The sequence below is a fragment of the Anser cygnoides genome, chromosome 4, assembly GCF_040182565.1.
Source record: "Anser cygnoides isolate HZ-2024a breed goose chromosome 4, Taihu_goose_T2T_genome, whole genome shotgun sequence".
NCBI lineage: Eukaryota > Metazoa > Chordata > Aves > Anseriformes > Anatidae > Anser > Anser cygnoides.
Window position 1 is genome coordinate 60409387 of NC_089876.1, and position 12645 is coordinate 60422031.

The following is a 12645-nucleotide window of genomic DNA, read 5'->3' on the forward strand; positions in this document are numbered from 1 at the left end:
AAATCAAGAACAGTCATTCTGAAAAGTTCAATGAGATCTCCAATGGGATTATCAAAAGTTGGTTCCAATGTAAGCAGAAAACTCATACTCTAGAAAATGCACTGAGAAAACTCTTCGTGCAGATTCTTACACTGCTCAGAGTACACACGTTTAAAACAAAGCCAATTTGGAAAGCCTCCAAAATAATATTCTTACTGATGGATCGCACTCCCCAGTTCTGGGATGGCTGTACTATTTAGCAATTACTGTTTTTTGAAAAATAGTACAAAGCAGCTGTGTTCCTTAGTTCTTCCACCAGTGACTTAGTCATAGATAACTCTCAAGCTCAATTTCTTTGAGCACTCAGCTTCCTTTACAGAGCTGTTTGGACCTAATGCATGCTGAATCTGCCTCAGCTGCAAACATTGGTTTCTTCCTTTTCATTTGGCCAAGTAGTTAGCACACTTCAGATTAAGCATGCATGCAGTCCTAGTGAGTTAGCTACATATCACTTTTCTAGGGCCCTGGGGCCTCAGCAACATCAGACTTGCTCTGTGTTCTTCAACAGTACCAGAAGCTAGAGTTTTAGCAACAAAACATTTGTGCCATGAACATAGAAAACTGGGAAAAGCCAGCTACATCTAGCACAGAACAGGGATGGCTGAGAAGGAGAGTGGGGTGTGAATGCAGCTTTCTGCCCTGATACAGTAGGTGCTAGTTATCAGCTTGGCACCAATCCCTGTAATATCCAGCTTTTGTCAAGTGTTAGCCAACAAGACAGACACAGAAGAGTCAGGGTGAAACTACTGGAGCTAACTTCTTGCCTGCTGGAGGTTCCCTTCTGTCACAGAAGTTTGCTGGAGGGGTAATCAGGGTACAGTTGGACCTAGTACAAAAATACCCAGGAAAAGGCAACCCACTGGACCAAGAGACCAGTTTCAAAAGGAATACAAAGAAGAACAAGAGGGACAGTAGCACTTGAACTTTCTTCATTGACCTTAAGAATGACCCAGTCCTGTAATCACTGCATACCTAAGCCCCCCATGGCAAAAACATTGACATTTTAATACACTAAGCTTTAAATTAATCTTCAGAGTCAAAGACTTAGAACTGCTCCTTCACCTTGTTCTTGACGCATTGTTTTTCTTGGTATGGTTAACAGCGAAGGCATAAGGATACTAGCAGTCACTGATAGGAATCTGTACAATCCTACATAAACCACTTGGAATAATCTCTTCTCATTTTTCTGAGACGTTTAGCTCCAGTGCTTAGAGTTTCAAATAAAAATTTCACTTATCACAAAAACTACTAGTATTTCTTTAATCTACCTTTCCTAAAGCTGGTTATTCCATATTTCAGAGTAGAATTTATTGAATGACCTTATTTCTCATCTATGAATGTTTCATTTTCCATTGCTAATATTAAGATGATTTACAGCAAACTTGAAAATGAGCTATCCTCATTCTTTTTCAAATGAATTATTAAAGAAAGCATATAATTTTAAAGTTTAAGTTTCATGAACATACTGCCAAGATATGGGCACTAGAATCCTTATGCCTTGAATGTTCCTCTTGAAATTTCTTTCAAAGTTAAAAGATCAGACATTATAAACCAAATTCAATCCAGCATTAAATCACAACTATTCCCATCAGGACTGAATTGGTGTCAGGTGCTTGTTAGATTGGAAAGTTACCATTAAAGAAACAGACGAGAACTGTGAAACTTATAAGTCAAGTACATTAAATAAAAGAGGATCCTACCAGTTGCATCATCAGCTTCTGTGTCTAGAAGAGCATCTACTGAAGCCATGCTTGTGACTATGAAGGAGTCTGTAGTATCAGAAACTCCTCGCTTGCTGAGACAAACTTCTTTGATACTGACTCCTCTGTTTTGATCAGTGTCTTTTACTAACCTTCTGACTGTCAAGAAGGTTACACTTGTTGAGAAGGTTTTTCTATGCCTTCCTACTATTCCCCAGTGCATTTTTTTAATCATAAGTCCACTGGTTCAATTTGTAGTAATCTTCCAAAATACGTATATAATAGAGTGGGACAGAGATGTGAGATGTATTCCCCCACCAAATCCACCTTTTTGGCAAAGTATAAGTATTCCTCATTTCTGTTAGTCCTTTCTTGCAAAAAAGGAAAGTCTTCAATGACATTTTCTTCAGGAGGTATCTTCTGTTCCTCCCTGACCTTTTTCCAGTGCAATTTTCATCCTGTGTCCTTTTTTCCTCAGTAAAGGTGCCAGCAAAAGACTTAACATAGGCTTTTGTAAAAATCAGAAGTTTCTCTTATTATAGCTCTGTAAAAAGTTGTAACTGTCTTTATAACCAGCAAGTTATGTAATCTGATTTAAGCACAATTTGTATTTGCAATGTTCTCTCTTGCTGAATAACCTGAATTAGTATGAAAAATTAGGAAACTCTTCCTATTCAATAAATATTAGTCTTAAGTGTAACTATTTAGAAAACAGTGGCCTAAGTTTACTCACCTGAGTAAGCCTTCCTTATTTCAATGCCAAATTAATAGTAGCGTTCACTTAAGTGTAGTTATGCTCAGGTATGGGGTTTTACCAGATTAGTCATGAACAGTCTGCACACCTTTTTGAGGCTTATTTTCTTCCCAGAGTTTCCTTTTATCCATGTATATGAATCTTTCCTTTGAGGAAAAGGATTTTTTATCTGCCTCATCAGGAAACTTAAAACTTACTTTTCCTACTTATTTTTCCCTATAGCAGGCTATAAACAATTTCCTATCATATACCAAGTATCTACTTGTTTCCTACACTTTGAAATGAAGGATTTTTGGAAAGTATGTATCTAGTTCATATTCCAGGCTAAAATAACATGTTCAGGAAAATGCTCTGTTCCCCTAGCTGTAGGAGATAACTGTTGCCGGTTTGCTGCAGTTCACTGTGACAGAAAAGGCAAGAATGAGAAATACAGTAAGAGTGAGCAAGCAAGCATGTGCCTTGATTCAAGAGGAATATTGTGAAATGTACAGTACTGAATATGCACACAGAACCAAACAAGTGTGTTACATTTCCAGAAAATAGGCACTGTACTTATTTCAGGCTCATTACCAGAAATGTCTGTAGTGCAACACTCCCCTCCCCCCAAAGCACTGAAGTATGTCTGTATTAAGGGGGAGGAGAATATTACCCCTTTTCCCTGGAATAACCTCAGTAACATGGCCATCTCAACCCTCTCTCCATTAGAGCATCTCACAAGAAACAAAGTTAGTCAAGTGCTACCTTGGTGTTTTGGAGTCTGATTCTTATCTCGACCATACAGTATTGCACACTGTAGTACTGCCAGCTCTAGTGAAAGTAACTTAAAGTAACTTCTGTCAATGAAAGCAAGAAGACACAGCTTCAGGAATTTAGATCAATGGCATCAGGAAAAGTCAGATTGTCTTCATTTTCATACTGTGCTCTGGTATTCCACGATGGCTCAATAAAACTGTGTACCATCACTTGAATTGCCTGACTTAACCTCAGAAAGGTTAAGCATGCCACTGGTTGCCAGAGTCCAGCAGCAGCTACCTTCACTGTGCCAGCTTACAGCAAAGCCAGGGATCAAGTTCCCCCTCAGACGAATTTTAAACCACTAGCTACTAAATTTAGCAAAGTTATAACAAAGAATCTGGCAGCTAGTCATAAAAAAAGCAAAACTAGTATCTTAATTGCTATGGAGTGAGATTCTGCTTTCATTAACAGCCCAGCTCCCCTCACATACTCCTGTGTCCTCTCAATGAAAGATGCAGAGGGCTGGCTGCACAGATTTGGTACACGTGCACAGCAGCTGGCCTGCCATGATAAAGCTGAATGAATCTGAGGAAGTTGCTGCCTGTCGGAGCAATAGCACTTGAGCTAAGAGGGATTTACTTAACACAGACCATTGCAGAATTTATCCCATCAAAACTACAGATTAAGGATGTACCCCAAGCTGTCTCCATGTCCCAAAAGAAATAGCAAGTAGGAGATAAAGCATGTGAAACAAGTGTTTTTTTATTCTGAATCCTGCAGCATCTATAATTTAACGTGTGGCTGGCTCTGAAGCTCTCACCGCAGGTATTTATCACCTGAGACCTTTCTCTACCTGAAAGCAGCTCACCCAGAAGCCCAGCACCCATCACGCGAAGTCGCACCGTGCCCCAGCAGCACCTCTAGCACCGCTCTAAATGCCACCCTCGGAGACTCCCTTCTTCCTCCCTCCCGAGGTGGGAGCTAAGAATAGCACCACGAGGCGGCGGCGGGCGCTAAAAATACCCACAGCCACCCCGCCACCGCAGCGCGGGGGGAGCCCGAGGAGCTCCCGGAGCCAGCTCGTCGCCCCGGCGAGGCTTACCTGCGTTCCGCAGCTTCTTGTTGCGGTACACGGAGAGGACGACCAGCAGGTTCCCCAGCAGGTCCACCACGATGGTGAAGATGAGGATGGCGGCCAAGGTGGAGGTGACCCAGGGCGGGCGGCGCGGGGCGTCCTCGGCCGGCGGGTCCCGCGGCAGGACGGAGCCGTTCAGGACGGAGCCGTTCGCTCGCATCCTGCCCCGGGGCCGGGCCGGGCCGCGCGGGGCCGGCTCCCTCCCGCCGGCGCCGGGGGCTCCACGCAGGTGGCGGGAATGGTGGTGGCGGGAACGGTGGTGGCGGGAAACTGCTGCTAAACACGCGCGTGCCCTGGCGGGAAGCTTTCAGAGCGCCAGCCCCGCCCGGCCCCGCCCCGCCCCGCCCGGCCCCGCCCACTCACGCACGAACGCGGCCGGGGGCTGCCGGGCGGCGGCGTCACAGCGCCCCCCCGCGGCGCCCGGCCCTCCCGCCCCCGTTCATTCATTCATTGGTTCCTCGTCATTCATCGGCCGTCATTCACACGGCGCGCGTCCCGCCCGGCCCCGCTCCATTCAGCCCGGCGGCGCGGCGGGGAGGGGGTTCGGGGTGCTGCCCGCGGCTCGCAGCGCCTGCGGCCGTGTTCGGAGCCTGGGGAGCGGCCGGGGAGCAGCAGCCCCCGTCCCGGCAGCCCCCGTCCCGGCAGCCCCCGTCCAGGCGGCCCCCGTCCCGGCAGCCCCCGCCGGCCGGGCTCAGCCGCTCCCCAAGAGCAGCGCAGAGGAACGGGGGAGCCAGCGCCCAGCCGTGAGGAGGACCCGTGCCAAATATCTGAGCCAGCCGGCCGTGGGAATTACGCTCCCATTCAAGGCAGCAGCGGAGCTGGCTTCACGTCGTGCTCTGCCGAGCGCGGGTTGTGCGAGTGGCTCTGGCGGCCGCGGGGCATCAGCGGGTATCGAAACCCTGCTCCAAACATTTATCGGGCGGCTGGGGGCACCTGAAAACTCGGGGAGGGGGCTGGGGAGCCCGCAGTGGGGGCCCGGCTCCCGGGGAGGAGGGGGCTCCCCGGGGAGCCGGGGCGCTGCCGGGCTCAAGGAGCAGCTCTGCGGGGGTCCCCGGGGCTCTGCGGTGCTCCGCGGGGCTCTGCGCGTCTGCTGCCACCGCTACCGACTCAGGTACCGCGACCTGCGCTTAACCACCCGGCTTTTACAATTTCATAGCTCTAACGGCAGTTCTAGGTGGCGGCTAATTAAAGCCATCATCATGAGCGGTTAAAAAGCTCTATTGCGGGTTTTTCACCCCTCGGCCCTGCCCCTGCCCAGGAGACCTCGGCAGAAATAGCATCGGCTGGTGCAGCTCACACCTCGGGGCTGCCGGCGGCCGCGCTTCCCCCCCACAGGACTGACCCCTGCGTGCAGCGCCCGGAGACCATCAGCTTCTGCATGAGAGCATTTGGTTGCCGTGGGGGAGCGCTGATTTACTTCATCACTTTCTGACTTAAAATTCCCAATATTCCGGCATCCCCCGACCCCTCACGAACAGCAGACGCAGAGGGACATGTGGGCACTGCAGGCAGTCCCTCCAGTTGCTCCCAGGAGAACAAAACCCATCACTGGAAATAGAGAGCAGCCCTTGGCTGGGGAAGTGAGCACACACTGTGCCCCCCACCCCCTGCAGGTGTTCCAGCAGACAATGAAAAGTGAGTCTGTGTGTCCTTGTAGGCACAAGAAAATAGGTTATCAAGCTGGGGGAGAAGATTAAAATTAGGGGGAGCCAGTAGCAGGGGCCGTCAGGTCGAGGGCAGGCACACGTGGAAGCAGACAAAGCTACCTGGTTCTCAGCAGACCTCAATGGATGTTTCACAGGGCAGGGAGGGACAGCCCAGAGAGAGCTGGGAAGTTTCACAAGGTCAGATATTTTTAACCAGAAGGTAGAGTGAAGGTGAGGACCAGCCCAGGATTTAGCTACAAAAAAAGGGAATCTGGACCACGAGGGAGCTGCTGTCCTTTGTCTCGTTGCCGGGATGCTCGGCCACGTGTCTGCAGCTGAGACCCCCAGGGAGGCAGAGCCATCGCTCCCACTGGCTTGTGCCAGAAGAGCACACAGGGCCCAAGGGCCGCTTGTGCTGGTGAGAGCAGTGCTTAGGGAAGGTGGCACCCGAAAGGGAGCTGGGGAGGTCCTGTCAGAAAACTGTGTGGGAGCTAAGGGTGACACAAAGACACCCTGGGGACCCTTGTGCTGTTTATCCCATTTGGGGGCTATAGATCCCTCTGTGTGCTCACTTTGCTTCCAGAAGAGTGGGAACTGACCATGAGCGGGTCACACTCCAGCAAGGCTTCCCACTCTTCCTGGGCTGGCCTTCCCTCACCTTGACAGAGACGTCTTGTCCTAGAAACTGTGCTGCTCCTTGAGGTTGTACAGGTGTTTACTCGCACTTTAGAGAGTTAGACACTTCAAGGTGCCACCCAAGTGCTCAGGCTCTGAAAACTGCAGAGGAACAGATCTAGCACCGTCAGGCTAGTTCACACCAATCACTATTTCAGTCAGTCTTGGAGGCCATTCGTCTGGTACTGTCTGTGATATCCTCTGGGGCTAGTCTCTCTTTTCTCACATTTTCTATGCTTTTTTTTTTTTTTTTGTCCAATATGCATCTTTAAGGTATAAGTAAGTTAAATTATGTTTTACATTAACACAGCATGGAAATGATCAATGCATGAGAACAAGCAAGTTACTAGGACAGTCACCCCCTGTTATAATTGTATAAATCAGGATTAACTTCACAGTAAACAGCAAAGCAAACAACGATCAGAACCAGATTTTAGTGAATCAACCTTTTTCCCCCCTGCAGCAGCTTTAAGTCAGCATAACATAATAAAAGGAGGCCAAACACCATTCACCATATATTTACCTATTTGTTGCTTATAGTGGCTAGAAATGGCAAGAAGCTCCAAGGCAGCAGCAACCGTTCTCAGATTATTCATCTGGAATGGATGTGTTGGGAGAGCGGCACATGTTTGTGTTGCTCTCAGAGCAGGCACGTATGGGCATGGCAGAGCATCACTGAGTCTGGGTAATTGACCAAAAGATATAATATCTAGACATAAATAACCTTACAAAATTTTGTTTAACCTCCTAAAAATCTTCACTGCTATCTTCCAGAGACTCATGGAACTTGAGCAACATAAGCTTGTGCTGAGAATTGTACAGCCTGTTGAGGACGCACTCAGGGAGAAGTGAAATCGAGTTTGGAAGACGGATACAGTAGAAACATGGGGATCTGGTGAGTACAGTCTCTGCAAACATGCTGCAAACAGACAGGGCCAAAGGCTACCAGAATAAGACAGATGAAGAAAGGTACGAAAAAAAAACAAATGAAATCAGGAAGTAAGTTTGGTATTAGGATACAGCCAGTGCTTGGAAGAAGGGAGAGTTGGCGTACGGTGTGAAGCAGGTTTAAGTAGAGGATTGGGAGACTGTGGGCAGTTATTCCCTGACAAGGAATGTCAGGGCCCTGAGGGCACCCTGAGCCTCCACCTACACCCCCTGCCTATGGGCCAAGGAGCTCCAGCCTAGGCCCTTGGTCTCTGCCTGAGTTATGGGTTAGGTGTGCCTGCTGCCAGCCCTGCCTCTGGCCTTGTTTCCTGGCCAACCTTGGGACTGCGTTGTAGTCTTGATTTTGCTCTGTCTCCTGTTGATCCTATCTGATCCCTAACAACTGCTTTTGAGAGTTGATCAACTTAGATTGTTCCAAAATGTTAACAGCCCAGTGGGTAACAATCAGGGCTGCTAGGCACAGAGCAGTCTGTATCAGTGTGCACTTGTGTGCCGAGGAAACAGAGCTGTCTTATCATTTCTGACTGCCTTCTGCCTCCTGCAGTTCTTCATTTTAAATGTTAAGAATAGGGATTTCCATAACATTTTATAGTGTCATGACAACGTGTCACTCCGTTGCCGTGCCTTCTGGGCACAGTTCCAGACACATCCTGGTACGTACCATTTACTTGCGTTAACTGTAGAAGTTGAAAAACTCCTGTAATGCAGTTAAAGTTCTACCAAAAGCCAGAGCACACCTGCACATTCAGATTGTAAACTGGTACTCTTGTACTTCAAGGCTGTTGTCTGCTTATATATTTTGTATCAATGCTTCATTACTTAGCCAACTCTGAAATTCATGCTGATTCCAATTCACCCATTTCTCTGGTGTTCTCACTGTGCTGACCAAAATGCCAGCTGAAAACACATTGTTTTGTTTTGTTTTGTATTGTTTTCCCACACAGAAGTCATATTTCCTATAACAAGGAGGGAGATAGCAGATTCCCTTTAGTGGATCATGCAAAATAGTTTAAAATGGAAATAAAATTCTTTCCAGTTGCATATTTTTATACTTAGCTTTGAATATTCTACTGTTGTGTTTGTTGTTTTTCCTTCTCAGCAGCAATTTTATCATCCGTTTCCTTTAAGTCTCTGTGACTCTTTTCTCAGCCTGAGTCAACGGTTTCTTTGGCTTTCCTTTTGTTTAAAGTATGGCGAAGAGAGGATACATTAACTGACTTGAATTCACTGAACTGGAAAGGGACTGCAAAAAGCATTGACTGCAATAAAACTTCATATATCAAAATCCAGCCAGTGCAGTTCCCACCCAGTAACAGAAAGGCAGGAAGATACATTCAAGCTCAAGAAAATCGTTAAAAGTGAATGGGAAGAAAAGAAGGGACTGATAGTCTCTGCAATGAAGCTAGATGAGAATGAGCTGGCTGGGTGGGCTGCTAAGCGCAGGGAAAAGGAGGAGGTTAAAATACAGTGGAAAAACATGTGATTGTATGTGTGTAGTCAATATGCAGCATTAGGCTGTTAATACTCTACTGAACTCGGTGGAATAAAACTTGATAAAACAGTGGTAACAATTCCATGATGCAATGCTATGGAGCGCTTGGCAACAGGCCCTTGAAGAAATGTGGAAACACATGTGATTAGAATTGATGGAAAAACGCTAAGACAGCTTGATTTGAAATCATCAGAGGCTGTACTAAGTATTGAATGTTCTTGATAATACAGAACTTCACAAGAAAGGAATCAGCATGGTTACAAATACAGCAAATACAGGCTGAGCTGTTTTCTTGAATTAGAATGTCATCAGTAAAGCAAGGAAGAAAGAGGTCTTTAAACAATCTCCCTTCTATGCAGTGATTCTGAAAACATTTTCAGTCTTGAATCTACAAATAACTTCTTGGATTTGTGTTTGTGTTTGTTTTATTTTTTTATTTTTTTTATTTATTTTGTGTGGAGGTGGTGTGGTGGTGTTTTTCATTTGTTTGTTTGTTTTTCCCTCCAGTAAACACAGAGGAGTCTCAGACATAGTTCGTAGTTGAGGATAAAGGTCATGACATTGATTTAGTTTTCTCTCTCTGCCTGTGAAAATGACAAAACTTTTATTGAGTTGCTCTGGTTCTATACCACCGTGAGTGATACCTAAATTTTAATCCTAGAAGAAAGAATACATAAGAAGAAATGGAGGCTAGAGAATCCACATCATTTTGCTTGAGTTGGCAGTTGCTTACTGCTGAGTATTTGCTCATCTTCTCTTTATACTGATTTTTCTTCCTGCCTTCACATTTCACTTAATTTATTTGTCTTTGCTACTCCTTCACTAATAAGCAAAAAGAAATATCATGACAATTTCTGCTGTAACCCGTTAATCTCCTCCCAATGTGATGCACCAAACTACATCTTTATTAGTATCAGTAATTCCTCAGTTAGTTAAGAGTCAAGTATCAATATAAAACCTAGTCACACGGTAAGCCACGGGATCAGCAAAGATTGCTCAACCTTATAGGTGATCTCAAAGTCCACAAATGTGATGGTTTCGTCACATGACTAAACAACATCAGAAATCCTTTAGAAGAGATTCAACACATTTCAGATTGCTCAGTAATCAAACACTTTTCTTTTTCAAGCAAATTCAGTGTTCTTCAAAGAGACAGGTAAGAGCTCTGAGAAGTGTTTCCTATACCTGGGAAAGATGCAATGCAGGCAGGTAAAAGGAATGCTGTCTCTGCCACTAGTGTACCTGAATGTGCGAGAGGGCAATTCTGCCTTCACAGTAAGAGCACAACGTCTTTTCTGAAACTGTAAATCAGGATAGCCAGTGTGATGACAGCTATATTGTAGCTAATATTATTCTGGGCATGCAAGAAGAGACTCTTTCATTTACTATGGGTGTTTAGAGAAAAGCTGGGGTGGCAATAGGGGGCCATAAAACCCTACTGAAGTCAGTGGTCACCACTGCATCATTCTGTCACACTTGGTTCAGCCTGTTCCAAAAATTCAGATCATATGAACTGCATCTTGTGGTTTCTCACACATCCTCTTCAGGGTTAATTGTATTCGTCTGATCTACCAGCTTAGGCATCTTCATGGCAAAACGTATGCATGCATGTGTGCTTATCTAACAGGTAACATCTTGCAGCTTTATTTAGAATTGATGTTATCTGCACTGGCTGGACTTCAGGAAGAGGTTCTTCACTGAGAGGGTGGTTGCACACTGGAACAGGCTCCCCAGTGAAGTAGTCACTGCACCAAGCCTGTCTGAATTTAAGAAGCTTTTGGACTGTGCACTTGGTCACATGGTCTAAACTTTTGGGCAGACCTGTGTGGTGCCAGGAGTTGGACTTGATGATCCTTATGGGTCCCTTCCAACTCGGGATATTCTATGATTCTGTCTCCTTCTACGCATCTCTGTTCTCTTTCTGAGGAATCCAGTTTGCCCAACTTTGTTCCTATCCTCGTGCTTTCCCATGGAGAAGTTCTCTTCACTTTTGAATCAGTCTGACCCTACAATATAATTTCTGCACTTCAGTTGTTTCATTTCACTTCCATCCTTGAAGCCTCAGCCTGGGGTGAGAAAACAGAGGTATTTACTTACAAATGACCTCTACTTCTTCAGAGGATGCATTAGCATGTTTTTTTTTTTACAGCTGTAGAATTATTTCAGAGCTTTTGAAACTAAGTTATACAAAAACTTAAGAAATTGCTTGTTCATGGGATAAGTGTAACCAAATTGTTAATGGATATTTTCTTAATTATCTTTGGCTTTCACAGCACATATTAAACCTTTTTCATGTCTCAGCGAGAGGTGAGGGTTTCTCAGATTTAGGAGTTGCACTCTGTCTATGCATTTTCTTTGCTGCATACTATTGGGAAAAAGAAGAAACACTTAAATTAAAATCTCACACAATCCGTAGGCAATTTACTTTATAGCCCCCATTTTTATTCTTTTTTTTTTTTTTTTTAATCTCTCTCAAATGTTCAGGATGTATAAATAAGTTTGGGCTCAGAAACTGGAATTCTGAAGTTTGCACTGTACTCGTTACCAGACTCATTAAATTTTCCATGCTATAACACTTTAAATGCAAACTGTTCTGTTGGATTTGGTTAACATTTAAGGCAGTCATCTTCATTTTCTTTGTAATATCATTCATTTTTGTAGCTTTTCACTTCATATTTTCTTGCATTTGGAAAAATACCTATTCTGACTCCCAGTGTTTTTCTTCCTAGATCTATAGGAAAGATAGATGAACATTTTTGAAAGTCATTGTCACCATAAAAAAAAAAGGAGATGACACATCCAGAAAGACTTTCTCCCTGATCTCTGATAAACTCCATTAAAAACTGGAAGCACCCCCAAGACAACTTACTGAAATGAGTGAAACAGAAATCATTCTGTTTTCTCAAGGTGTTTAGTGCCCAAAGGATCAAGTTTTGCACGGATTTGCCTTCAGTATTCCTAGTGGGTCTTTTAGGCTTTGTTAGAGGGAATGATGAGCAAAACAGCAAGCTGGGGCCTTCTTCTAAACTCTGAAGTTCCAGTCCCAGGCTGATTGTCTTCCTGTTGAAGCCACTGACTTCTCAAAAACAGACAGTCTACCACATGCTACACAGTGGGCACATTGTGCCACAAATAGTGAATAGCAAGCAAGAGCATATCTGCACTGTGTAACACAAACGTTTCAGATCTTCATCAGTTTCATTAGCTGGGGAGATGGAAATAGTGACTTTGGGAAGTTAAAGTCATAATGGCAATACGGGAATTCTATGAATAATTAAGCCTAAATCGAGCAATTAATGCCTGCATTTTGTTTAATGCTTGGTATTTTTCTTCAAATGTAATATTCTTTCATGACTGAGCATTCGATTTAATTTTAGTTTGATTGATTTGGATAACTTGTAGTAAGCCCATTTTCTGTGGTAGCACTTTTTAAAATTAAGCTTTCTGAATTTTTGCTTATTTAGCATCCTATTATATGTAATTGTTGTAATTTTTTACCAATAACAATTACTACAAATGGA

The 12645-nt window shown here is 44.7% G+C and overlaps 1 protein-coding gene and 1 long non-coding RNA gene across 3 annotated transcripts in view; one reads left to right on the top strand and one right to left on the bottom strand.

The window, feature by feature from the left end:
- MTNR1A (melatonin receptor 1A) overlaps nt 1-4708 on the bottom strand; it is a 45203-nt gene extending 40495 nt beyond the window's left edge. Inside the window, exon 1 of one of the 2 annotated variants that reach the window (XM_066996266.1) lies at nt 4331-4708. In XM_066996266.1, coding sequence (XP_066852367.1) covers nt 4331-4523 — 193 coding nt within the window. In that variant the 5' untranslated portion in view covers nt 4524-4708. Of the gene's footprint in view, nt 1-1739; nt 2854-4330 lie in introns of those variants that run through there. The other variant, XM_048078350.2, reaches the window with a different exon arrangement.
- Nucleotides 4709-5260: 552 nt separating this feature from the next.
- The window catches only part of LOC106035181 (uncharacterized), a 42721-nt gene continuing 35336 nt past the window's right edge, over nt 5261-12645 (top strand). The window contains exons 1-2 of the long non-coding RNA XR_010831214.1: nt 5261-5998; nt 7459-7579. This is a non-coding gene — a long non-coding RNA (uncharacterized lncRNA). The remainder of the gene's footprint in view (nt 5999-7458; nt 7580-12645) is intronic.